The 26,264-nt window shown below is 39.6% G+C and overlaps 1 protein-coding gene across 16 annotated transcripts in view; it reads left to right on the top strand.

Moving 5' to 3' along the window:
- Nucleotides 1-26,264, top strand: part of LOC125463094 (membrane-associated guanylate kinase, WW and PDZ domain-containing protein 2) — a 545,354-nt gene that overhangs the window by 313,886 nt on the left and 205,204 nt on the right. For all 16 annotated transcript variants that reach the window (XR_009447220.1, XM_059654599.1, XM_059654586.1 and 13 more), the window contains one exon: nucleotides 22,897-23,016. Coding sequence is in view for 15 of the 16 variants with exons in the window: in XM_059654599.1 (XP_059510582.1) it covers nucleotides 22,897-23,016 (120 nt within the window). In the remaining variant the exon portion in view is untranslated. The remainder of the gene's footprint in view (nucleotides 1-22,896; nucleotides 23,017-26,264) is intronic.

Here is a 26,264-nt window from a genome sequence, read left to right as displayed (position 1 = left end):
ACTCACCAAAGTGCTTCTTTAGCAGCACCTCCCAAACCAATAACTTCTACCACAGAGAAAGACAAGGACAAAGTGCATAAAAACACACCAGCTGCACATTCCCGTCTAAGCTACAAATCTTCCTGCCTGAAATTATATCATCATTCTTCAAGTGTCACTGGGTCAAAATCCTCAGGCTCTCTTTCTAACAGCTGATTAAGTATACATGCACCATATGGACTGTAGCATTTGAAGAAGGTGGCTCACCACCAACTTCTCAGGCAATTAGGGATGAACAATAAATGTTGACCCTGCCAAGGATGCCTATGTCCATTGAAATTAATAGCAAAAATTCTGCTCAAACGTTCATAGTTTTGGCATTGTGATAATCTTTGAGATTACATATAGTCATGCTTTTCTCACATTCCCTCTAAGCTGTTCTTTCTCTTTTAAATGTCTCTACTGAAGGTCTTGTTTCCCGCTGTGTGGTGGTACTGGTGTTGGACTGGGTTGGACAAAGTCAGAGTCACTTCACCTGATGAAAGAGCAGGGCTCTGAAAACGTGTAATTTCAAATTAATCTGTTCGACTATAACTTGGTGTTGTGTGACTTCTGATTTTGTTTTCCACTGTTCATGATGTGTCATACATAACATTTTGTTAAAAAGTGAACACTGCAAATAGAACATAGAACAGTACAGCACAGAACAGGCCCTTCAGCCGACGATGTTGTGCCGACCATTGATCCTCATGTATGCACCCTCAAATTTCTGTGACCATATGCATGCCCAGCAGTCTCTTGAATGTCCCCAGTGACCTTGCTTCCACAACTGCTGCTGGCAACGCATTCCATGCTCTCACAACTCTCTGTGTAAAGAACCCGCCTCTGACCTCCCCTCTGTACTTTCCTCTAACCAGCTTAAAACTATGACCCCTCGTGTTAGCCTTTTCTGCCCTGGGAAATAGTCTCTGGCTATCAACTCTATCTATGCCTCTCATTATCTTGTATACCTCAATTAGGTCCCCTGTCCTCCTCCTTTTCTCCAATGAAAAGAGTCCAAGCTCAGTCAACCTCTCTTCATAAGATAAGCCCTCCAGTCCAGGCAGCATCCTGGTAAACCTCCTCTGAACCCTCTCCAAAGCATCCACATCTTTCCTATAATAGGGCGACCAGAACTGGACGCGGTATTCCAAGTGCGGCCTAACCAAAGTTTTATAGAGCTGCAACAAGATCTCACGACTCTTAAACTCAATCCCCCTGTTAATGAAAGCCAAAACACCATATGCTTTCTTGACAACCCTGTCCACTTGGGTGGCCATTTTAAGGGATCTATGTATCTGCACGCCAAGATCCCTCTGTTCCTCCACACTGCCAAGAATCCTATCCTTATCCTGTACTCAGCTTTCAAATTCGACCTTCCAAAATGCATCACCTCACATTTATCCAGGTTGAACTCCATCTGCCACCTCTCAGCCCATCTCTGCATCCTGTCAATGTCCCGCTGCAGCCTACAACAGCCCTCTATACTGTCAACGACACCTCCACCCTTCGTGTCATCTGCAAACTCGCTGACCCATCCTTCAATCCCCTCATCCAATGTGTTTTATTTTATTCACAGTCCTTTACCACTAGTGCTCTTTTTGTCACTTTCAGTCTTAAACCTCAGAATGCATATAACAGTACACAACAAGCAGTCCTCCCATTTTTGATTTACAGCACAATTGGGTAGGAGGAATGAAGTTTAGCTGAATGGTACTTGAAAGGTTGTGTATGGCATGAAGAATTATTTTGGACACTGTGCTAAACCTTTGCAGTTCTGCGGTAGTGATCCTGGAATTTGGCAACATGGTTGGTGATCTTTTGTTTGCCGTCACAACTGAGGGCATACCTGAAATATGAAAAAGCTTTTTAAGGTTTCTGCGTAATTCAGCTGGTACATGTGAACAGTGATGACAAAATGTCGCCTATGTATGCAATGTTTTCCCCATTATAAACCCAGGCACAGTATTCACACTGTAACCAGTTTGTGGATAAGAATTTTTGTATACGCTTGAATTTAATAAGACATATAGACTTTAACTTCAGTTCTATCTAATTTAAACAATATAGATCAATAGTTTTCTTCTTTTGAAAGTACTACTAACGTGCAGGGTTCTCTATCAATGTGCCTCTCACTGTTTCGTTGAATTTGGCAATATATTTGATCTTTTCTAAATTGCCATCAAATAATATAAAGGGATGGAAATTCCTCAAAAAGTGGTGCAAATATGTTAATTCAAAAATATGAATTTTTTTGCTGTTTAAAAAAGGACTTCATGCTACTTTAAAATGGCAGCAGAAATGATATTGTTGATTCTGATAACAAGTTTCAAAATGCATTAACTGATATAAAATGATGGCAGAAAATCCATTCAAACTCAATCAGTTTGTTCAAACTAGCACGCTAAGGAAATATTGTCTAAATACAATAAACACTGAAAATCTATAGACAATATCAGTTGCAGGATGCTGATTTCTTTTGAGATGGTGTGCCTTAGATGATATTTGTTCACCGGGCATGGTTTAAACAAAAATTGTTTGCAGTTAATAATGTCAAGAATAATAGTGATAATAAGCACCAAGTAGCAAGATAACATGTTCTTTTCATTTGTGGGATGTGGACATCGCTGGCTAGCCACCATTTATTGCCAGTCCCTAGTTGCCCTTGAGAAGGTGGTGGTGAGTTGACATCTTGAACTGCTGCAGTCCACCTACTATGGATTAACCTATTGTGCCATTCGGGAGGGAATTTGACCCAGCAACAGTGAAGGAACAACGAAATATTTGCAAGTCAGAATGGTAAATGGCTTGGAGGAGAACTTGCAGGTGGTGGTGTTCCCATGTATCTGCTGCCCTTGTCCTGTCTAGTTGGAAGTGGTATGGGTTTGGAAGGTGCTGTCTGAGGATCTTTGGTGAATTTCTGCAGTGCATCTTGTAGATTGTACACACTGCTGCTACTGAGCATGGATGGTGGAGGTAGTGGATGCTTGTGGATGTGGTGCCAATCAAGCAGGCTGACTCGTTCTGGATAGTGTAAGCTTCTTGAGTGTTTTTGGAAGTCCATTCATCCAGGTAAGTGGGGAGTATTCCATCACACTCCTGACTTGTACCTGATAGATTATGGACAAGCTTTGGAGAGTCAGAAAGTGAGTTACTTGTTGCAGTATTTCTAACCTGTGACCTGCTTTTATAACCGTTGCATTTATGTGGCATTTCAGTGCCTGGTTAGTGATAACCCCGGGATGTTGATAGTGGGAATTTCAGTGATGATAACACTATTGAATGTCAAAGGGTGGTGTTTAGATTGTGTCTTATTGGTGCTGGTAATAGCCTGGCATTGCAGTAGCTCAAGTGTCAGTTGCCACTTATCAGCCCAAGCCTGGATATTGTCCAGATCTCATTGCATTCAAACATGGATTGCTTCAATATCTGAGGAGTCGCAAATGGTACTGAACATTTTGTAATCATCTGCAAACATCCCGACTTCTGACCCCACTTATGATGGATGGGAAGGTCACTGATGAAGTGGCTGAAGATAGTTGGGCCTATATACTACCCCAAGGAACTTATGCCGTGATGTCTTGGAGCTGAGATGACTGACCTCCAATAACAACGTCCATCTTCCTATGTGCCAGGTACGACTGCAACCACTGGAGAGTTTGCCCCCGATATCCATTGATGCCAGTTTCGCGAGGACTCCTTGATGTTACATCTAGGTCAGCTGAAGCCTTGATATCAAGGGCTGTCATTCTCACCTCACCTCACCTCTGGAATTCAGCTCTTCTGTCTATGTTTGAACCAAGGCTGTAATGAGATCTGAAGCCAAGAGGACCTGGCAGAACCCAAACTGCACGTTGCTGAGCAGGTTTTGCTTGATAGAACAGTTAATGACTTCTTCCAACAGTTTACTGATGATTAAGAGTATACTAGTGATATGCTGGGTTGGATTTGTCTTGCTTTTTATGTACAAGACATGCCTGGGCAATTTTCCACATTGTTAAGTAACTGCCAATGTTGTAACTGTTTTGGAAGAGCTTGACTAGGGGAGCAGCAAGTTCTGGAGCATAGCCTTTAGTACAGGCTATGAAAGCCGGAAGATTGTCAGGGCCTGTAGCCAGTGTTTTCAGCATTTCTTGATATCACGTGGAGTGAACTAAATTGGCTGAAGACTGGCATCTGTAATGTTGGGGACCACTGGAGGAGGCTGAGATGGATCATCCACTTGGCACTTCTGGCTGAAGATTGGTGTGAAAACTTTAGTTTTATCTTTTGATCTGATGTGCTGGGTTCTTCGATTATTGAAGATGGGGATATTTATGGAGCTTCTTCCTCCAGTAAGTTGTTTAATTGTGCACCACCATTTACATTTGGATATGGCAAAACTTCAGAGCTTAGATCTGATCTTTAGTTGTTTGATTGCTTAGCTCTATGTATCATTTGCTGCTTATGTGGTTTGGCATGCAAGTAATCTTATTCGGTAGCATTACCAAATCGTCATTTTACGTATGCCTGATGCTGCTCCTGACATTCCCTCCTGCACTCTCTATTGAACCAATGTTGATCCCCTGGCTTGATGGTAATGGTTGAGTGGGGTTATGTCAAGCTGTGAGATTGTGGAGACAGTAAGGGCTGTAAATACTGGAAGTCAGAGTCCAATAGATGTGAGGCTGGAAAAGTACAGCAGAGCAGAGAGCACCCAAGGAGCAGGAAAGTCAACATTTTGGCATTTGAAACCCTTCTTCGGGACTGGGGAGGGAAGACCAGAATTAAATTGAGGGGGGTGGGGCAATGGGGAAGGGTACATAGGATGGTGATAGGTGGATACAGGTAGAGGGTTATTGTGATTGGTTAGCGGGAAGGGTGGAGCAGATAGGTAAGTGGGAAGATGGACAGATTAGAACAGGTCAGTGAGCTGTTCTCAGGGGACGACAGTGTGTGGTAATCATCAGGAGCTTTCCTGTCCATGTTTAAACTGAAGCTATGTGTATTCATAAGGATCAGTGGCAATGTTGAGGACTCCCAGTGCAACTCTCCCCTGATTGTATACCACTGTGCTGTTGTCTCTGCTGGGTCTGTCCTACCAGTGAGAAATTCCACTTTCACTTTTGTTGAAAGTGGAATTATTAATCTAAATTGAAAGAAGGACACTATTTATATAGTGTCTTTCACATACACTGTATATCTCGAAGCACTTTATAGATAATTAAGTACTTCATAAGTGTAATCACTGTTGTAATAAAGGAAACATGAAAACTGATTTCCTGTTTGTGTGAATATGCTAAAGGCAATGTGGCACTGAATGGGTAATCTGTTTTTGTGATGTTGATTGCAAGATAAATGTTGGCAAGAACGTGGGTGAGTGGAGAATACCTCCCCTGATCATCTTTGACTGGTGCCATGAGATCATTTATGTCTGCCTAAAATGGCAAATCGGACCTTGGTATTATATTTCATTTAAAGGACTAGATGTCCAAAATTGCAGCATTCCCCCAGTATAACACAGTTTTAATTCTAGGCTGTAATAAGGTTGTCACATATATCAGTGTTTAGTTGGTGAATGCCACCAACTGTCATTTTCTGTGTAATGCTATGCTGTCCAATGTCTGTTTAATTTGAACTATTTTGGGATTTCACATCACTGTTCTCAGATGGTTCAAAGACACTGTATGCTGGTTTGAGCAACTAACTGACTCTAACATCAAGGTAAAAGATGTCAATGTTGCGCAATTAATATATCTAATCAGTTTTATCATTGTATCTGCACTTTACATTATAGATTTATATTTCAAGTTGCAGTATATGTTTTCTTTTTCTCATTTTCCCACATTGTTACTTAGCTCCAATCTACAAAAGATCCTTTTTCCATTTTTTAAATATATTTCATGCATTTTCATCTGTACCTTTTCTTTAATTGAGATTACCACTTCTGTGCTGCAGGTGCAAATCTACTGAAGACATACTGTAGTCACAGAGAGATCAGAAGTTTTTGTTAAAGTTCCTCCCTTTTAAAGATTTAATTTTCAGATATCTATCCATTTTGCTTTTACAAGTATTTGGGGATTCCATATCTTCATAATCCGTTGTATAAAAACAAATCTTGAACATTTCCTTCGTTATTTTGATCTTAAATGATACCCTATAGCCAGTGCTTCCCTAATTTACTTGGTGTGACCCCATTTTAATGCTTCGGACTTTGTGTGACAGAGTAAAAAATTGCATTCATGAGAATTATTGTGGTAGAGTGGCCTAGATTTGCTGAAACCAGGCCCAAAGAAGGTGGTCTTTAGCTGCTGAGTGAGGGGAATGTGTGGCCTGCAGCTGCTGTGCATAATTGGGTGAGTAGGACACCTTCAGCTGCTAAATGATATTGGAGGTGAGGATGGCTAGTTTGGTGACAAGTGCAGGGTTTGTTTTAGACACAAAACACCAACTTTTCAGCCTTTTTATATTGTAGCAGGAATCAGGCCTCAAAGATCTGCCCGAAAAGCTGACGTTTCGGGCCTACACCCTTCATCAGAAATGGGGGAGCGTTGAGGATTCTGAAATAAATAGGGAGAGAGGGGGAGGCGGATTGAAGATGGATAGAGGAAAAGATAGGTGGAGAGGACCAGAGAAGTAAAAGAGGCGGGGATGGAGCCAGTAGAGGTGAGTGTAGGTGGGGAGGTAGGGAGGGGATAGGTCAGTCCGGGGAGGACAGACAGTTCAAGGGGGTGGGATGAGGTTAGTAGGTAGGAAATGGGGGTGCGGCTTGAGGTGGGAGGAAGGGATAGGTGAGAGGAAGAACAGGTTAGGGAGGTGGGGATGAGCTGGGCTGGTTTTGGGATGTGGTGGGGGAGGAGAGATTTTGAAGCTTGTGAAGTCCTCATTGATGCTATTGGGCTGCAGGGTTCCCAAGCGGAATATGAGTTGCTGTTCCTGCAACCTTCGGATGGCATCATTGTGGCTCTGCAGGAGGCCCAGGATGGACATGTCGTCTAAGGAATTGGAGGGGGAGTTGAAATAGTTCGTGAATGGGAGGTGCAGTTGTTTATTGCGAACCGAGCATTGGTGTTCTGCAAAGCGGTCCCCAAGCCTCCGCTTGGTTAACCCGATGTAGAGGAGGCCTCAACGGGTACAGTAGATGCAGTCTACCACATTGGCAGATATGCAGGTGAACATCTATTTGATGTGGAAAGTCTTCATGGGGCCTGAGATGGGGGTGAGGGAGGCTCAGTCAACTCCCCCTCCCATTCCTCAGATGACATGTCCATTCTGGGCCTCCTGCAGTGCCACAACGATGCCACCCAAAGGTTTCTGGAACAGCAACTCAAATTCCGCTTGGGAACCCTGTAGCCCAATGACATCAATATGGATTTCACAAGCTTCAAAATCTCCCCTCCCCCACCACATCCCAAAACCAGCCCAGTTTGTCCCCACCTCCCTAACCTGTTCTTCCTCTCACCTATCCCCTCCTCCCACCTCTAGTCGCACCCCCATTTCCTACCTATTAACCTCATCCCACCCTCTTGACCTGTCTGTCCTCCCCGGACTGACCTATCCCCTCCCTACCTCCCTACCTACACTCACCACGACTGGCTCCATCCCCGCCTCTTTAACTTGTCTGCCTCCTCTCCACCTATCTTCCCCTCTATCCATCATTGATCCGCCTCCCCCTCTCTGCCTATTTATTTCAGAACCCTCTCCCCATCCCCCTTTTCTGATGAAGGACCTAGGCCCAAAACATCAGCTTTTCTGCTCCTAAGATGCTGCTTGACCTGCTGTGTTCATCCAGCTCTACACTTTGTCATCTCAGATTCTTCCGCATCTGCAGTTCCTAATATCAAAGATCTGCCCATTAGGTCACATCCACCAGAGATAAGGAGTACAAGGTTTTAAAGAGATTGCACAGTTGTTAACACTCAATCCAAATGTGCCTTAGATCTCATGATGCCAAAATCTCATCTCATGACTATCTGGGTACCACAACCTACAGTTTGGGAAGGCTTGCTCTCGATATTGACTCATTTGACCAATAGAAATAAATTTTCCTTGCATGCTTCCTCAAATCCTACAATTCGTATGCTTATATCTGAGTTCTTCTTAACTACCTGTTCTAATAGGAAATAAAGTCCCAGTTCGACAGCATTTCTTCACAATCAGAATCTGTCACCGTTTGCATCCTTTTAATGTATACCTTAGTGACACATTGCCTTGCGTTCCTCCTTAAAGTAATGGGTCCAAAATTGCACCCAGATTTGTAATGATATAGGTTTTAGTCTTGGCTTTTATACTAAATATTCATGTTAATGAAGCCTAAAACAAAATCAAAAAGTGCTGGAGAAACCCAGCAGGTCTGGAAGCATCAAAGCAAGAGTAACAGAATTAACATTTCAAGCCGAATAACCCTTCATCAGAACTGGGACCTCCCATGCAAGCACAGAAGATGCAAAGCTTACCTGTTTACCTCTTCTCCCTCTTCATTATCCAAGCCATAAGGACATTTTCCAGGAGAAGCAGCAATTCACCTGTATTTCATTTAATCTAGTTTATGCTATTTGTTGCTCACAATCTGGTCTCTGCTCTATGACCCTGAGTTTCCAGTAACCTTCCATGTCAACACACCCCTGTGTTTCCATGCCAACATTTCTGTTTCAGACCTGCTATAATGCAGTTCTGTTGAAGGGTGATTGGTCTCTAAAAATGGACTGTTTATGTCTTTACAGACTTGCTGAGTTTCTGCAGCATGCTCTGTTTTTGCTTCAGTTTTCCAGTATTCACAGTTCTTTGTTTTATTTCAGGAATAAAATCTAAGATTGCTTTTCTTTACAATTTTAACAACTGGTCTTCAATTTTTTGAAAGAAGCTTTCTAAACTATAATTCTCTTTCTCAATTCCCTTTGAATTTTTTACCATTTAATTAATGTAACTTCCACTTATTCCTCCTCTAAAAATGTATTACAAAACATTTGTCTGTGTTCAGTTTTACCTAGCATCTTTCTGTCCAGGATTAAGGAAGCAAGGGATTCAGGGAATTTTGGCTGTCTGGATACAAAACTGGCTGGCCAATAGAAGACAGAGGGTGGTATAGATGGAAAGTAATCAGCCTGAAGCTGGTGTCTAGCGGTGTTCCACAGGCATCTGCCTGGGGCCACTGCTCTTTGTGATCTTTGTAAATGACTCGGATAAGGATGTGGAAGGGTGGGTTAGTAAGTTTTCCGATGACACAGAGGTTTGGTGGAGTTGTCAACAGTGTGGACAGCTGTTGTAGGTTGCAACTGGACATTGACAGGATGCAGAGCAGAGCAAAGAATTGGCAGATGGAATTCAACCCAGAGAAGTGTGAATTGCTTCATTTTGGAAGGTAGAACTTGAATGCAGAATATAGGGTTAATGGTAGGATTCTCGGCAGTGTAGAGGAACAGAGAGATCTTGGGGCCCACGTCCATAGATCCTGCAAAGTTGCTAACCAAATTGATAGGATTGTAAAGAAGGCATATGGTGTTTTGGCTTCCATTGGCAGGGGAACTGAGTTTAAAAGCCATGAGGTTATGCTGCAGCTCTATAAAACTCTGGTTAGACCACACTTGGAATATTGTGTTCAGCTCTGGTCATCTCATTATACGAAAGATGTAGAAGCTTTAGAGAGGGTGCAAAGGAGATTTACCAGGACGCTGTCTGGACTGGAGGGCAGGTGTTACAAGGAAAGGTTGAGGCAGCTTGGGCTTTTTTCATTGGAGCGAAGAAGGATGAGAGGTGACTTGATAGAAATGTACAACATGATGAGAGGCATAGATAGATGAGTTCGTCAGAGACATTTTCCCAGGGCGGAAATGAGTATTAGGAGGGGGCATAATTTTAAGGTGATTGGAGGAAAGTATAGAGGAGTTGTCAAAGGTAGGTTCTTCGCGCAGAGAGTGGTGGATGTGTGGAATGCCAGCAGTGGTAGTGGCGTGAGATACTTCAGAGACTTTTAAGAGACTCTTGGATAGGCTCATAGAGAATAGTAAAATGTAGGGTATTCAGGGTAGATTAATCTTAGGATAATAGCTCGGCACAACATTGTGGACCAAAGGGCCTATACTGTGCTGCACTGTTCTATGTTCTATTACTACATTGTCTACATCTCCTGACGTCACTTGTATCCTCTTCACAAATAGCATTTTCTAATCGATAAGTTGATGTTATAGAGAATAAATTATCCCAATATACAAAATGCCACCGTTAACTTCTTTTCAATCCTGGTAGGTTTGTTAAACGTATAAATGATTAAGCCATAATTTTAAAAATTACATCTAGTTCTGATTCTGTGCCTGTCATTGCTTTAAATTAGTGTTTTGTTTGAGTAGTGGGAATTTATACATGATTGAGTCCAGCCCTGTCTGTTTGAGAATGCCCACTTGAGACACTAAAGTCTGATGGAGTTGCAGCTAATCACTGTTTTGACAAATGAATGTTAATTGAGAATTTGGTGCCATGGTTTATGGCCAGTCATCACTGAAGCAAAGCAGCACATCAAACAGCAATAGGAACTTTCATAAAATATCCGTCAAGGACTCTGTCTTTACTAGATTCTCGAGTATGGAAGTATCTTGATTCAGGGCTTTAAAATGCAGTACGTTTCAATGTAGTTCTTTAATTGTACGCATTTGTTTGCTTTCATAAACTGCAACAATTAAATGTAAGTACTTTATAAAAGTAATGACCCAATCAGTGTCATTTTGCTACCATATATGCCATTCTCTAACCCACCTGTTTGCATCAAACCTTCAAACTGCAAAGTTTTCCACTCCCAGATTTGCCCTGTCAGTGGTCCTTTATCATGCTGAATCTCCTCGTCCCTATCTCAGCTGCATCCTTTTCCAGAACCCTCACTGTGAATAAGGGAGCAGTTGCGCAAGGAGTCCACAGTTTATGAGTTTTAAAGATTTTGAGGTATAAATCAATTTTGTATAAAATCTCTCAATTCCAAATTTTAATTTATAACACTGGTTCCTCTGGTGAGCTTGACCCAACAAGATAGAATGACCAGAATATATGAATCAAGTAGAATTTTTTAAGCAAGCTGTTTGTGATAAAAAGTTTCTGATATTTTCATATTTGTATATGTATTAGTATCATTTTTAGAGTTTGGATTTTATAATAGTGCCATATGGTGTAGCTTACTTTTTTGAAGGGTTTACAAAAATATATACCAGACAGTTTTTTTCTCAACAATAACAATACAGTTCATGTCAGAAAGTAAAAACCCCTGAAGTGCTAATGGAAGGTTGCTTGTAATGTGCAGGGCCATTAGCTTCTTTTTGATTTAGAAGTATAAATGTTGCTAGAAATGGAGGGTTTAGGTATAAAAATAAGCTCAATTGGCTGGGACTTTTGTCGCTGGAATGTAGGAGATTGAGGGATGAGTTTATAGAAGTTTATAAAATCATGAGGGGCTTAGATAAGGTGAATAGCAAAGGCCTTTTCCCTAGGGTGGGGATGTTCAAAACTAGCAGGCATATTTTTAAGGTGAGAAGAGAAAGATTTAAAAAGGATGAGGGGCAACTTTTTTTAATAGGGAGTGGTTAGCATGTGGAATGAAATACCAGAGGAAGTGGGTGATGCAGGTACAGTTAGAATGTTTAAAAGACATTTGCATAAGTACATAAATAGGAAAGGTTTGGAGGATATGTGCCAAACACAAGCAGGTAGAACTGGTTTAGTTTGGGAACATAATAAAAACTGAAAGAACTGCAGATGTTGTAAATCAGGAACAAAAACCAAAGTTGCTGGAAAAGCTCAGCAGGTCTGGCAGCATCTGTGAAGAAAAAGTCAGAGTTAACATTTCAGGTCTGGTGACCCTTCCTCAGAACTGCGATTGTTTTAGTTTGGGAACGCGGTCAGAGTGGACTAGTTGGACCAAAGGCTCTGTTTCCATGCTGTATGACTCTGTGAATCTAAGATAAAAATGAACTGCAATCTCATGATCAGTTAATCAGAATTTCTGTCTGGCAGGACACATTTTGCAATGGAAAGGATTTTGAGAAGGGAAAGTCTGCTATGACATCACTGAAAACTCTGAGGCACAAAAAGTAGTGGCATACCAGCAGTGCCACTGGGTTGATACTCCACTGGCTCACGCGAACTGTCTGGAGCTATGTATTCAAATCCTACCATAGCAACTGGTGAAATTTGAATTTATTTAATATATCTGTAGTTTATCTCAGTGCTGCCAACCCGGAAAACGATCATGGATTACTGTAAAAAACCAACTGATTCCCATTTGCTGTTAGGAAAGCACGTCTGCTTTTCTTACCTAAACTGGCCTCCTTATGCCGGCAGAGCTAGAGCAATGTCGTTGACTCTTAACTGCCCTCTGAATTGACCTTTGTAAGCCATTCATTTCAAGGGCGGTTAGAGAGACAATAAATGCTGGCCTATCCAGAGGTGTCCACAACTCATGAAAGAACAAAGTGAAGACTCTGATCAAGTGTCTGGGCCCGAAACGTCAGCTTTTGTGCTCCTGAGATGCTGCTTGGCCTGCTGTGTTCATGCAGCTCCACACTTTGTTATGTTAAAGTGAAGACCTCTCCCTGAATCCGGAGAGAGGGAGCAGATACAGGCCAAAAGTCATTATAGTGGAATGTCTGTAGGTGCTTGCACTTGGAATGAAAAGACCGAATATCTGACAATTTATTTATTTGATTTGATTTATTATTGTCATGTGTACGAAGGTACAGTGAAAAGTGTTGTCTTGTGTGCTTTACAGGCACGCAATTTGAAACAAAGATGAATGGTCCACCTAATATGTACCTGCAGAAGAATCACCAGAAAAAGTTTTCAGTGAAGTTCTGGTGTTAAACGTTACCAGTTGGGAAAGGAAAAGAAAGCAAAGGAATGGAAATAAACCCTCCAGAACTGAGAAGCCCTTTGGAATAGGTCCAAGAGAATCAAATGATTAGTTCAGGGACAGTGTAAAATAGACCTGTAAAGTGGATTTTTTCAGTTATCATGCTCAGGAAAGTTCTGTTCTGTAAGTCAAACATAAGTTGCCTACAAAAGCAATGTTTAATTGATAATGATTTTACTGTTTGTAAAAAAAATCCTAAAATGCGAAACCTTTTTTATGTCATCATTTCAGCTAAATATACAGAATTGGCAGTGAAGCTGAATAACTACTTGTATATTGTCATAGAGTTATACAGCATGGAAATAAACCCTTCAGTTCAACTCATCTGGGTCAGCCAGATGTTGCAATCTGACCTAGTCCAATTTGCCAGCGTTTGGCCCATTTCTGACTTCCCGTTCAGATGCCTTCTAAATGTTGTACTTGTACCCGCCTCCACCACCTCCTCAGATAGCTCGTTCTACACACACACCACCCTCAGCATGAAAAGATTGCCTTTCAGGTTCCTTTTAAATCTTTGTCATCTCACTTTTAACCTATGCCTTCTCATTTTGAATTTCTTTTATCAAAGTTAGCTGTCCCAAAGGGATTCATAACAGTATTTTTACCTCTGTTTGTTTATCCTTTTTTCTTTGGTTGTCATTGAACAAGTACAGTTGAGATTGTGAGTGATATGACCTTCTAACAAGGTCTGTGCTCATTTGTAGCTCTTGAACTGACTGCTAATTGGTGCACAAGGGCAGCCAGGGACATTTATTTTACTGTTCTTCCTATTGTTACAGCCCCCACGGAGGAACTATAGATCAAAATAATAAAATTTATGAAGTGGCCTACAAATGAAAATATTGTCAACAAGTTTTCTCTTTTTATAATTTACTTTACATTAATCAGAGTGGGCAACAACTTAAAAATGAATTAAATTATACTGTCAATAGAAATGTAAGTTTCACTCTGAATATTAAAGATTTGTCTTACACAAATGTATAACATTTCCCACAGACATGACAACATGTGGAGTTGCAAACTTCTCTAGCTCAGCCTCTGGCATTGTAGGATATCTCACTTTCCCACTCAGTCAATTCAGCAATCAAGTCACATTCATCAGCAGCCTCGGTTTATCCGCTGTCCCCAAAGACAGTGAACCAAATAATGTGGGCCTACAGAATTTCCTTAGCAAAATTCGTGACAGGCATGATGGCACCGATGCTCCAGATATTCATTTGTAATGGCCCAACATCAAATCCCCATGACTGACTGATCAGTTCTAGTAAAACTGAAACAACAGTAACAAAATTATCCAATTCACAATTCCTGTTCTAATACCTGACATTTAAGAAAAATGATCCAAAAGGAAAAGGAGGATGGGATGACAAATAGGATTGGTATGGTGAGAAGGGACCATTGATTGGAAAAACATGATCTCCAATCTGTTTGGGCGTAGCTTATTGGAGAAATTCACAAAATTGGAAGTTGACAACTCCCCAGGAACAGAGATAAAAGAGAAACTGTAGAAGTAGTAAATGCACTGCTTATCATCTTCCAAAATTCTAGAGTCTTGATTGTGCTTACAGATTTATAAGTTGCAGGTGTAACTCCACTGTCTAAGAAAGGAAGGAGAGAGGAAGCAGGGATCTTCAGACAAAAAACAGAAACTGAACAGGTCTGGCAGCATTTGTGGGGAGAAAGTAGAGTCAGTGTTCCATGTCAAGTCACCAGAGCATCCATGGTTGTTTGTTTTATTTTCAGAATCTGCAGACTTTGTCAGCCTGCCATCAGTGGTAGAGAAAATACTAGAATCTATAATGAAGGATGTGATGACTGGATGCATAGAAAATAGTGAATTGATTAGGCAGAATCAATATGGATTTATGATCATAAAATAATGTTTTAAAAATCTTTTCCAGTTTTGTAAGCATCTTGCTAGCAGAGTATGTAAGTGGGAGCTACTGGATATGTTGTATTGGGTTTTCAGAAGGCTTTCACAGAAGTCCCACAAGTTGATTAGGAAAGTTTGACATAATTGGATAGATGTAATATACCAGCACAGATGATATTTGGATAATGGAAAGAAAACAGATTAAGAATGAAGAGACATTCTTAGATTTGCAGGCTAGGACTAGAGTGATATTATATGGTTCAGCGCAGTTTTTTTATTCATGCACAGGATATGGGCATCACTGGCTCGGCAGCATTTATTACCTACCCAGAGGGCAGTTAAGAGTCAACCACATTGCTGTGAGTCTGGAGTCACACGTAGGCCAGACCAGGTAAGGATGGCAGCTTCCTTAAAGGACATTAGTGAACCAGATGGGTTTTTCCTGACAATCAGCAATGGATTCATGGCAATCGTTAGACGAATTAATTCCAGATTTCTTTTTTTGAATTCAAATTACTCTATCTGCTGTGGTGGGTTTCGAACCTGGGTCCCCAGAACGTTACCCGGATCTTTGGATTAATAGTCCAGCGATAATACCACTAGGCCAGTGCCTCCTCTGCTGTTCACAACCTGTAAAAATTATTTGGATATAGGGACCAAATGTCTGATTTCCAATTAAGCAGAAGACACAAAACTAAATAGTTATCGGTATCATCAAGATAATGCAAAGTGATTTCAGAGATTTTGGAGAGGCTGCATGAATGCCAAGATTATAGCAGATGTAATATATTGTTTGAGTGTACAGTTATCCATTTTAATAGAGGGACAGAGTTGCAGGGTATTTTTTAAATAATGAAAGATTGGAAAGTGTTGATGTCTGAAGGGACCTGTGTCCTTGATCACATCACTGAATGCTGATATGCAGGTACAGCAAGCAACCAGGAAGGGAAATAGCATTAGGGCCTAAATCACAAAAGGACTTGAATGGAGGAGAGAAAATGTGTTGTTTCCAATGTACAGACATTTGACATTGCACCTGGAGGGTTTTGAGCAATTTCCATCCTCTTGCCTAAAGAAGGGTATAATTTCCACAGAGGAAGTGCAGCAGAGGCTTACCAGGGTAATTCCTCGGTTTTGTGGTTTTGTCCTATAAAGAAAAATTAGAGAGACTGGACCTGTTTTCTCTGGATTTTGATAAAGTTCGAACTCCTCTCACTAAAACATATGCAATTTCTAAAGGACTTATCAGGATGGGGGTAGAAAAAATTGTTTGCTCAGGATGAGAGCTCTGAAATCAGAGGACACTATCTCAGGATAAGGGGCAAATTATTTATTACTGAAATAAGCAATTTCTTCACTCAGGGGGTAGTGAACTTTTGGAATTCTCTACCCCAGAGGGTTGTGGAATTCCTTCATTAGTATATTCAGGATCGTGATAGTTGGAATTTTAAATACCAATAAATCAGGAGAATGGGGATAACGTGGAAAAACAGCACCAACGTAGATTATCAGCCGTGATATAGATCAAATAGAAGTGACAGAAAGATCTATCCCTACTCCTATCTTACAGTGCTCCTAACCATATCTTCAGTTTTTAACCTTCTGTCCTATTTAACTATTATATACCCATACTTGCTTCTAAACGTAACTTCTCTGTGCTCCCTTCTTCTGTAACTCTCCTTTGTCTGCATATTACCTTTGCGTCTGCTCATACAGTTTCCATTTTGTCTTCATTCCTTTTGGCACTGCTTCCAGGTCAAGGGGCACTAGGTCACATGGTGTAGTATTTTTTCTTATTCAAGAAAATTACAATTGATGTAAACTTTTGAAAATCCTTTCAAGTAGTTTTAAAAACAATTACCGATTCTAAAGATAATTTAAAGAAATTACAAATTTTGCTCACAGTATTGCTCACAATCAGAGGTGGTTATCACACTGGCTTTGTCCATGATAGGCACATGTTGATTTGGGAGTCACAAATGTAAAACAACATAGAACCTGTAACGTAAAAGCTTCATTTCTATAGTTTTGAAATTATTTTTCAAGAGCAGAGATATCCAATTCTTTTGTATTAGATATGAATACTCAGCTCAAAATATGAATTTTTATACATCCTATTATATGACCCCGTTGACAAAAGGAATTGTACACAAAATGTAATTTCACACCAGAAACAAAGTATGCAACACCATTATGTATCTCATTTTCCCTCACCCATCTTCATTCTTCGCTTTCTCTGCACTAATGCTTTAGGCTACCTACATTACCCCTCTTGTCCTCTGTCTCTTATTCTTCTCGGATTACTTTGTTCCCTCCCCGTTTCCACCCAGTTCACCATTATTTCTACATACCTACTGTTCCCCTTCCACTATTCCCATCAGCTTCTGTCCTCACCATTGCCACTGTTTTCTTGTTCTAAAATGCCTTTTCCCATTCCCTTTCCCTCTTACATACATCAGTCTTTATCAACTCCTTCACAGAATTATGTAAAAACCTGTTAGCATTACTGGATATGATCAGTAATGTTTTTTCCAGTTCTTTTTGCGCTTTCCTTTTCTTGCTTGTGCCATTGGGGTATGTATTTATTACTTGAATTTATTGGAACCCAGAAACTTTGAGCTACATTTTCACAGTGTGCAGCTCTCCTGTAAGAACACTCATCCGAATAGCCCAGTTCCATTTGTAGCATGCAGTGGTGCCATAGTACCTGATAATCTATTGATATCTAAAACACAGACAGGATTAAATGGCAATTTACATTTTAGTGTACTGTAAGCTGTTTGAATAAAGCATTGCTTTACGAACATTTTTGGAAGTAATTGTGACCTAACCTGCCAGGGGCTGACCACCAATAAAACAATTTTTATTGAGCTGATTGCCTTATATCTTTTCTAAGCAGTGAAATTATACGAAGTATTGAGCTACTAATACAGAACTTTGAGGGGGAGAAAAACAGTTGAAACTTGAAAACATAGTTTCAATTGTAATATATAAGTACATGGTAGAAGAATGCTCTCAGTTTAACATTTTTTTAATCCTATGATTCAGAGGTGAAGCAGCAACATTTTTCAAAAATTCTGTAATCACCATGCTTATAGAACTTAGGCAGCTGCAGCTGAACGATTTGACAGTAATTGTTGTCTTTTCGAAATTGCATATTATTTAAAGGGACTTTGTTGCCATGGTGAAATGCCTGAAAGACATGTTATCAAGCCTACGTGCAATGCAGCAGTATTCAGATGTACTCTTACTTCATTACTGATCGTGTCATGTGTTTTAAAACAAATTTTTATGTATTTGCTATCAAGTGTGTTCATTTGGTTTCTTTTCTCCTTGGTCTCCCTATTTCTTACAAATTATTCTAGAAAAAAGAATGACTGGTCTGTTTAGCTTATTTTATCTGTAGCCAAATGACCTAGTGATAACACTCCTTTAGTTGTCTCTCCCAGTCTAATGAACTGTTTGGACTATCTTGAATATCTACCTATAGCAGCACTGTAGAGAAAGAATTTCAGAAAGTAAAAACTAAATTAACATTCTATCAGTAAATGAAACAATGTTTATTCTCTAATTCACTTTACCATTCTAGTGCTTCTATTCCCAACTTAGAATTAATCAGAAAATGTCACCAGCATGAAGTAACAGGCAACTTGAAGAGCTGACCTATTTCCAGAACATGTTGTTGAAATATTGAGTTCATCAGAAAATATTCCATATGCAATGGCTATCATTTTAATGGATCTGCCTGTACATTTGCCCCCATGCTATTTTAATCCTAACTTGTGATATGTGATATATGTATATACAAAAGATTGTCATGAGGGAAAATCCGTTGTTGCATACTGAAATAAGTTTTCTTAAATTATGTATCATCTTCGGACTATCTTTATTTCATTACCTTCTAGGAACAGCTATAAGAGCAGTGAAGTATGTTTTTTTTATTCATCTCCAGATGTCTGTCTTTCAATGAAAACCGGACTGAAAGCAGTAAAATGATTTCTTTCTAATTAAGGAGGTGACATGCATTTCTATTTATGTTCAATACCTGACATTTTCAATTATTTAATATGTCCTGAGTACGTTGTTGGGAAGAAAATCCTATAACACAATGATTCATTTTGGAATATGCTTCAGATTATAAAATTATGTTTACAGTAGCAGAGGGAATTTATTGTTTGCAAATATTTCAGAAATGAATATACTAAATGTCCAAATAACAAAAAGGAGACAAAAATTTAAAATGCCGTTATTTTTCAAGCAGGAGGCAGTGGTAACTAATACATACAACAATACTGGGGGGATGCTAAGTGTTTCAAACAGTGGCTCAGTTCATTCTCTACACTACATTTTGTATACTAATTAAATCATCACAGGCTTCTTTGACACTTATAGTAAGAGAACTAGCCTCAGGATTCAAATTAGTTTTGCTTCAAGTTTTACATTCAACTGATACTTAGAATTGTATTTTTCTTTTTGTTATGCAAGTGTAATTGCACCATAATTCCACTTGCGATTGTTGAAAAAAATAAACAAATGTGAGACACTGAAAGATTTTCTTTGTGATGTCTAATGCACAGTAAAATTCTGGACTGAACAACTAGGATCAAAAATTCTGTTCATCTGTGTTCTATCCACTGCCCTTGTGCCTGATCTCTCTGTTTCAAAACAGAGAGTGTGTTGCCAATTCAGAAACCAATCTCTAGAAAAGTCATGATTTTAAGAAAATTGAAAGAGATATACAATACTGTTATGATCAGGATCTGGGAAGCAATTGGCTTTATGCATTTAAATGTAGTCCATTATGCTTCAAGTCTTCACGTTAGAGGTGGAATACTCAATCCAATATTGGAAACAGGACAAATCTTTGACGAAAGCAAAAATCCTAATAATCTAAAATGCATCCATTTACTTATTTGTATTTCTTTCTATTTAGTTATTTCTAATTCTTTCTGTTTACTTCTAATAGAGGTGATAGCTATTTAACTGGTGATTTTTAAGATGTCAAAAAAATTCGTTCTTTGAAGCCTTATTTGGCACTCAGTTGACGGGACAGCTGGTTTGCAATGCAGAGGAACACCAACAGTGTACGGTTCTATTTTACTTACTCGGCATCTTAACCAATTATTGCAGCTTTGTTAAATCCATTTTGCTTTAATAAGAAACCCATAATTGTGTATATGAAGAAACCTACTTGATTAGATCTTCATGTTGAAAGCCAATAAGGGATTTAGCTAGCCACCTTGATAACTGGAAGAATTATTTTTATTTTATGATCTGGAGAATATTGGGTGCATTCTTCCAGCCTTGACATCTCACCAGGTTGTCTGAAATTTGTTGTTGTATGCATTTTAAATAAGAGTTTACAGCATTTGAGTAGTACTTGAGGTGAACAGCTTAGTACATTTGGAAATGGTTGTCATCCTACCAGATCATCGGGCTGCTGCCTCGTTAGAGGGGTGACTCGTGGTGCTTTAACTCGAGGGTCACTATGCCTCAAGCGAGGGGAGAAGTTGAGAAGAATTGTCCTTCGTGGTAACCTCAATGTGGAGGTACTGCAGAAATTAACACCTGATCTGTTGCTTGTGAGATAACTTGTCTCTCAATATGCAGCTTGGACATTGTATGGGATGAAACCTTGCTGTGTTCTCCTGGATGAGCTTGAATTTATGCAAGGAAGAGTTGAGCCTGCCAACAAGTAAGTATACTTGTTGTATACATAGCTTCTCAGCTGTTGTTTAAAGAACCAGAATTACTTCTGTTGGCCTAAATTTAGGGCTCTTTTTCCTTCTGTTGTGAGCTTCACTCCAATACCACTGTTGATTATCACTTTAAGAAGCTATTTATGATATTTGCATACAGGGATTCGGTTGGTCCTGTGACATTCCTTGGTTCGCATGCTTACTATGGAGATAACCTATTTGTTTCAAATGGGTTGATGATTATTTTTGACGTATAGCTGACAAGATAACAATGCATATTGAGAGGTGGTGAAATATTATTGCTGAATAATTTCTAGGTAAATTAAAATACTTCTGAAGAATTGTTTTCCCACTTTTATACCTTTAATATTCCTTTTCCAATGCCGTTAAAGAATGGTAAATATGACTCCAGTTCATTTTAAATGGAGCTGGTGATCCTGAATCAGCTACATTTCCTTAACTGCATTCCGTGCCCATTATCCTTTGTGGTCCATCACAGTTTTTACAAGGACAGTAGCTTTTGAACCTATGTAGCCTTAAAGATTTGCATTCATTTACAAGGAAAATCTCAGTGATTTTATGTTTTCCTTGTTCCCAGTTGACTGAGTATTGCTTTGAATAGATGTTTAAAACCATCCTGTCTCCTTTTGTAGTGTCCTGCTTCTGCATACCCCTCATAGCCTTCTCCTGTTCCCCTCCCCATCCCAGCCATTGACCCAACAGGCAACTTCCAGATCTACTATAAGCCTGTCCTGGCACAAGCACTGTTCTCGGACCCCTTTCCAACTTCACTAAAAGGAGTCTCCTGGTTCCCTCCTAGCTAATCAACTTCATATGCAACCCATAGCTTTGATGTCATTGGCAATTCCCTCATTGCCAGCATTAACTTTCCTAATGACATGCTGTTACTCTAATGGCAGACTAATTTTCTGCTGTATTTGGTGGCTTTATTAGTGAGTCTATCAACAGTACACACTGGGCAAAAGCAACCTGCCATCTAAGCAACAGCACTTCACCATTTTACTTAAAGGAATGACTTTAATATGATCGGTCACTTCCATGATTCAATTTTCCAAAGCACTTGGAGACTCTCGAAGTCAAATTTGTTTGCTGTCTCTGTGTATTTTGAGCACTACAGGGCAGGTAGAAAAGTTAGTCAATAAGGTATATAGAGTATTATACTCAGCAAGAACAAGGAGAATATGCTACAACTGTATAAAATGCAATTAGACAACGGCTCTGGTCACCGCATCAAAGAAGGACGTGATTACACCAGAAAGGATACATAAGAAATGTTGCAAAGAATGGATAATTTTAGCCGTGAGAAAAAATTTGGTAAGCTAGAATTATTTTCTTTGGAAGAGAAGGAATTGAGGAGAGATTTAATGAACATGGAAATAATTAGGAGGAGCCTAAATTAAAAAAAAGCAGTCAACTGTTTTTATTATCAGGCAGACCAGTAACTAGGTGATCAAGATTGATAGTTATTGGTAGAAGGATTATGAGAGAGTTTATCTGCCCTGAGGATAGTGGGATTCTGGAAGTGACTGCCTGGAATAATGACAGAGTTGCTGTGTAAAAGAAAACACTGGATGTGCCTTGTGGTGATGTAATCCATAGGACTATAGATTAAGAACTGGTTTTGACTGGACAGTTAACTTTTGGTTGAGATAGAACAAGAACCAGGATTGCCTCCTCCTGAACCAGATTATGTTTCCGCATACTGGTCTGGTGGGTTGTAGTTTATTAATAGTGATAACATTAATTTTCTCTTCGCAATTTCTGTTCAAAATTGCATATCTCTTGCAAGATGGTCAACTTCATTCTGTCCCAATTGTTTCTATTGTGTATGGCTCTCTTTTCTCTTTTGTCAAGTCTAAATAGCCTATATCTCAAATCAAATAGATTTCCAATTTAAGGATTTGGTAACGTTTCCAAAGTACTCAACAGCCCTTTAGAAGTGCATTCATATGTTCAGTGCAATTGCTGTTAGTTTTTTCGCACCTTGTTGTGGAATTCCTTGAAATTATAAGCCTGTGGTTCCATAATGTACAGACCAAGGGAATGATAAGACATAGTTTAAAACAATAATTACATAGCATCTGAAACTTAGATGGTATGAATGACTGAAATTCAGGTTGAAAGAGCATTGTGGTGTAATTTTGACAGTAGAAAATAGTCCATAATGTATACCAACCTGCTAAGAATGTGTAGGTGAAAAAGAACATAATATGTTGCATTATTGAAAGTCAGAGCTTTAAGAAGAATTAATAAACTACCTTAAATTACCTATTAATAAACTTCTTTATTAATAGTTAATTTGTTTCTTCCCTCTCTATTATAACACAATACACAATTTGTTTACTCATTTAGAAATTTGAATCAATAAAACTATGGTCTGTGTCACTAAAAACTCAATGACTGTTATTGCTCTTTAGGTACTACAAGGCCACCTAAAGAAGGAGAAGTCCCTGGTGTTGACTACAATTTTGTGACCGTGGAAGAATTTATGGAACTTGAGAAAAGTGGTTCACTGTTAGAAAGTGGAACTTATGAAGGTAATTACATTTTTAATGGATGGTCCTGACACCAGTGCTGCATTTGCAATTTGACTTCACAGGTACAGACAATGTATCTTACTAATTCTGACTATAATGAGGTCAGAGCTGGGTGGCCCCGGGAGAATCCAAGCTGGGTGTCAGTGAGCAGGATATTGTTCTTGGCTACTTACATCACTTTACTGATGATCGAGAGTTGACTGATGGGTTAGATTGTATATGTCCTGCTTTTTACGTATTAGACATACATGTACAATTTTCCACAATGTAAAGTAGATGCTAGTCTTGCCGCTTTATTGAAACATATTGGCCAAGGGAGCGGCAAGTTCTGGAGCAGAAGCTTTTGGTATTATTGCTGTAATGTTGTCAATGCCTATAGTCTTTACAGGAAATAGTGCTTCTGTATGTTTTTCGATATCATGTAAAGTGAATCAAAGTGGTTGAAGACTGGCATCTGTGATGCTGGGGATCTCTTGAGGAAACAAAGATGGCACATCCACTTGGGTCTTTTGGCTGAAGGTTGTTGAAAATGCTTCAGCTTTACCTTTTGCACTGATGTGCCTGGTTGCCCCACAATTGAGAATGGGAATATTTGTGGAGCTGTCTGCTATAATGAATTGTTCAATAGTCAATTACCATTCACAATTGGATGTGGTAGGACTGCAGAGCTTAGATCTGATTTGTTGGTTGTTTGTATCAGTTAGCTCTGTCTTTTACTTGCTGCTTATTCTGTGTGGCATTCAAGTTACCCTGTTTTGTAGCTTCACCAGGTTGACACCTCATTTTTATGTATACCTGGTGCTGCTCCTGACAAACCTCTTGCACCCTTCATTGAACCAGGGTTTGTCCTGTCGCCTCATGGTAATGGTAAAGTGGAGAATATGAAGCTCCATGAGGTTGCAAATGTGTTGGAGTATGATTCTGCTCCAGGCTGTTCACTAAACCTCATGGATGTTGATTCTTGAGTTTCTCAATCTTTTTGGTCTAGCACAGTAGTAGTGCCAGACAGCACACTGTAAGACAATATCAGCGCACAGGTCATCTTCACAAGAACTGTGTGGTAATCGCTCTTAGCAATAATATCATGGACAGATACATCCGAGGCAGGCTGATTGGTGACAATGAGGTCAATTTTCGTTTCCATTTTGTTGTTTTCCTGACCATCACCTGCAGACGCATTCCAACATTTAAGAAATGTCTAGCTCAATCTGTAATACTGCCACCAAGTCACTTTTGGTAGTGGACGTTGAAATCCCAACCCAGAGTACATTCTGAAACCTTGTCATCCTCAGTGCATCCTCCAAGTGTTGATCAAAATGGAGATTAGCACCAGTGATTCTGAGATTAGTCTTGGATATGTCATGAGCTAGAATAGAAGTATCCTAGCCTTCAGGTATATTTTGCTGGACATTTGTGAATATAGAGAAAACAATAATGGCCCAAAACGTGTCACTATTAAATTGCAAGTTACCAACAGGTTTGAGAGATTTTTTTAAAATGGTATGACTGTGGATACCCAGCGCCTCCTAGAGGATTTGCATTTTAATCCCTTCTTTCACAGGAACAATATTGCCTTCCCATTATTTTTAAGAGCTTGTTGGATTTGTGCATTAAGTGTCCATTAGAATGTCTCAGCAAATTAAATATGGTAATTAGCAGCTGAAATTTTGTATCTATGAAGCAAACACACAGAAGCAATGGGGAAAGGATGTAAAATTTCATGGAATAATACTGAGTCAGACTGTTGAAGTTATGATGTCAGTCCTACATTTTGCAAGTGAGACACAGCAGGTTTTGTGGAAAAGCTATTCATGTTCTCAAAATTGACAGTTGAAAAGCATCTAGCTTGTTAATTAGGCAATGATTGGTCCTTTAGATTTTATGATAAGCCCATAGGGGAACGGATGGGGTACGGCACCTTAGCAGCTTTTCAAAGTGTGCAACAGGCAGCAGTTGTTCTCGTTACTACTTTTGCAGCTGTTGAATTATGTTTTTTCCTTTCATAGCTAGAAAGGAGTTGGGAAGTTATTTGTTTGGTGTCAGGATCTCCTTGATGAAAGTGAGCGTCTAGCAATGGGATTATTGGAGGGGGCCCTAAGAGTAATGTAGGCTCAAGTATGAAAATTTACTAACAAGGTGTCCCAGTCAGATGGACAGTGCCTTAGACGACCTACGTTCCTAAGGAGGCCCCTCCTGCAAAGAAACAGGTCAGGGCTGAGACAGAGGATGGTGGTGAGAGATGTATAGGTTTGGATCAGTAGATCAAGGTAACAGCAATCTCCTGGCTCCTTCCAGGGATAACCTTGCTATGACCACCTCTGCTCCCTTTGCTCAGACCTGCTTGGTTAGATGAGGAGGTGCGACCTTCAATCTCCAAAGAGGATGATCTCACTGCTTATTCAAACAGCCATAGAAGCTATCACTGTACCTTGAGGCTACTCAGGATCCTGCTTCAGCCATGCTGTAAAGCACTTTTGTTTTGTGGGTTTCCAAGAATATCAGAAGGATCACTGGTAGCTGAAATCTGGCAAACCTGAGTCTTCAAGTTTTTGGGATGATTGCTAAAGTAAAATGTTTTCACATCAAAGTTTGGGTGCTGATAACTCATCAAATGGTACCAAGCACTTATTTCTGCACCAGGTCACAATCCATGCAGCACCTCAAAGCCACTAGCTGCTGAGTAATTGCTTACTCAGCTTACTGTTTGCATTAGATTTCTGAGGGAAGCGGGACTCTGAGAACCTTCCCTACCCACTTCCGATTCTGCTGTCCTTTTCCCTGCTGAGTTCTGTGAATTCGTGAACACCATCTTGCGCACCTTTCAGTGATATGAATAATATTAATGCATTGCTGCCCAACTTCCCCAATCCAATGTAGAGTCTCATTCCTTGAAGTGGTGCATTGTTTAGATACTTAAAAAATTTTAAATAATACTTTTAAAAATCTTTTCAGCCAATTATTCTTTCTCTATTAATTCAGTATTTCCATCCTTATTTCTCCTTTTCTATCTGATTTAACTCAAATTCACCCACCTTATCAGTTCTCCCTTGATAAATTTTAGATGATTATGGAAATGTACTGTTAGTTCTGCCATCCACTGAGGTCCCGGGTTCTGTGTTGATGTCAACACATTGTTACATAGGCTCAAATATGCTGCAAGTTTCAGTGCTGAAAATGTTTGAACTGAAAATTACAGGATTACAGTAATTATTGGTGTAATATTTAAAATAATTTTTATTTGTAAAATA

Source organism: Stegostoma tigrinum, chromosome 25 (genome assembly GCF_030684315.1).
Source record: "Stegostoma tigrinum isolate sSteTig4 chromosome 25, sSteTig4.hap1, whole genome shotgun sequence".
NCBI lineage: Eukaryota > Metazoa > Chordata > Chondrichthyes > Orectolobiformes > Stegostomatidae > Stegostoma > Stegostoma tigrinum.
The sequence above is the reverse complement of the archived record's forward strand: the minus strand, read 5'-3'. Positions and strand labels throughout refer to the sequence as shown.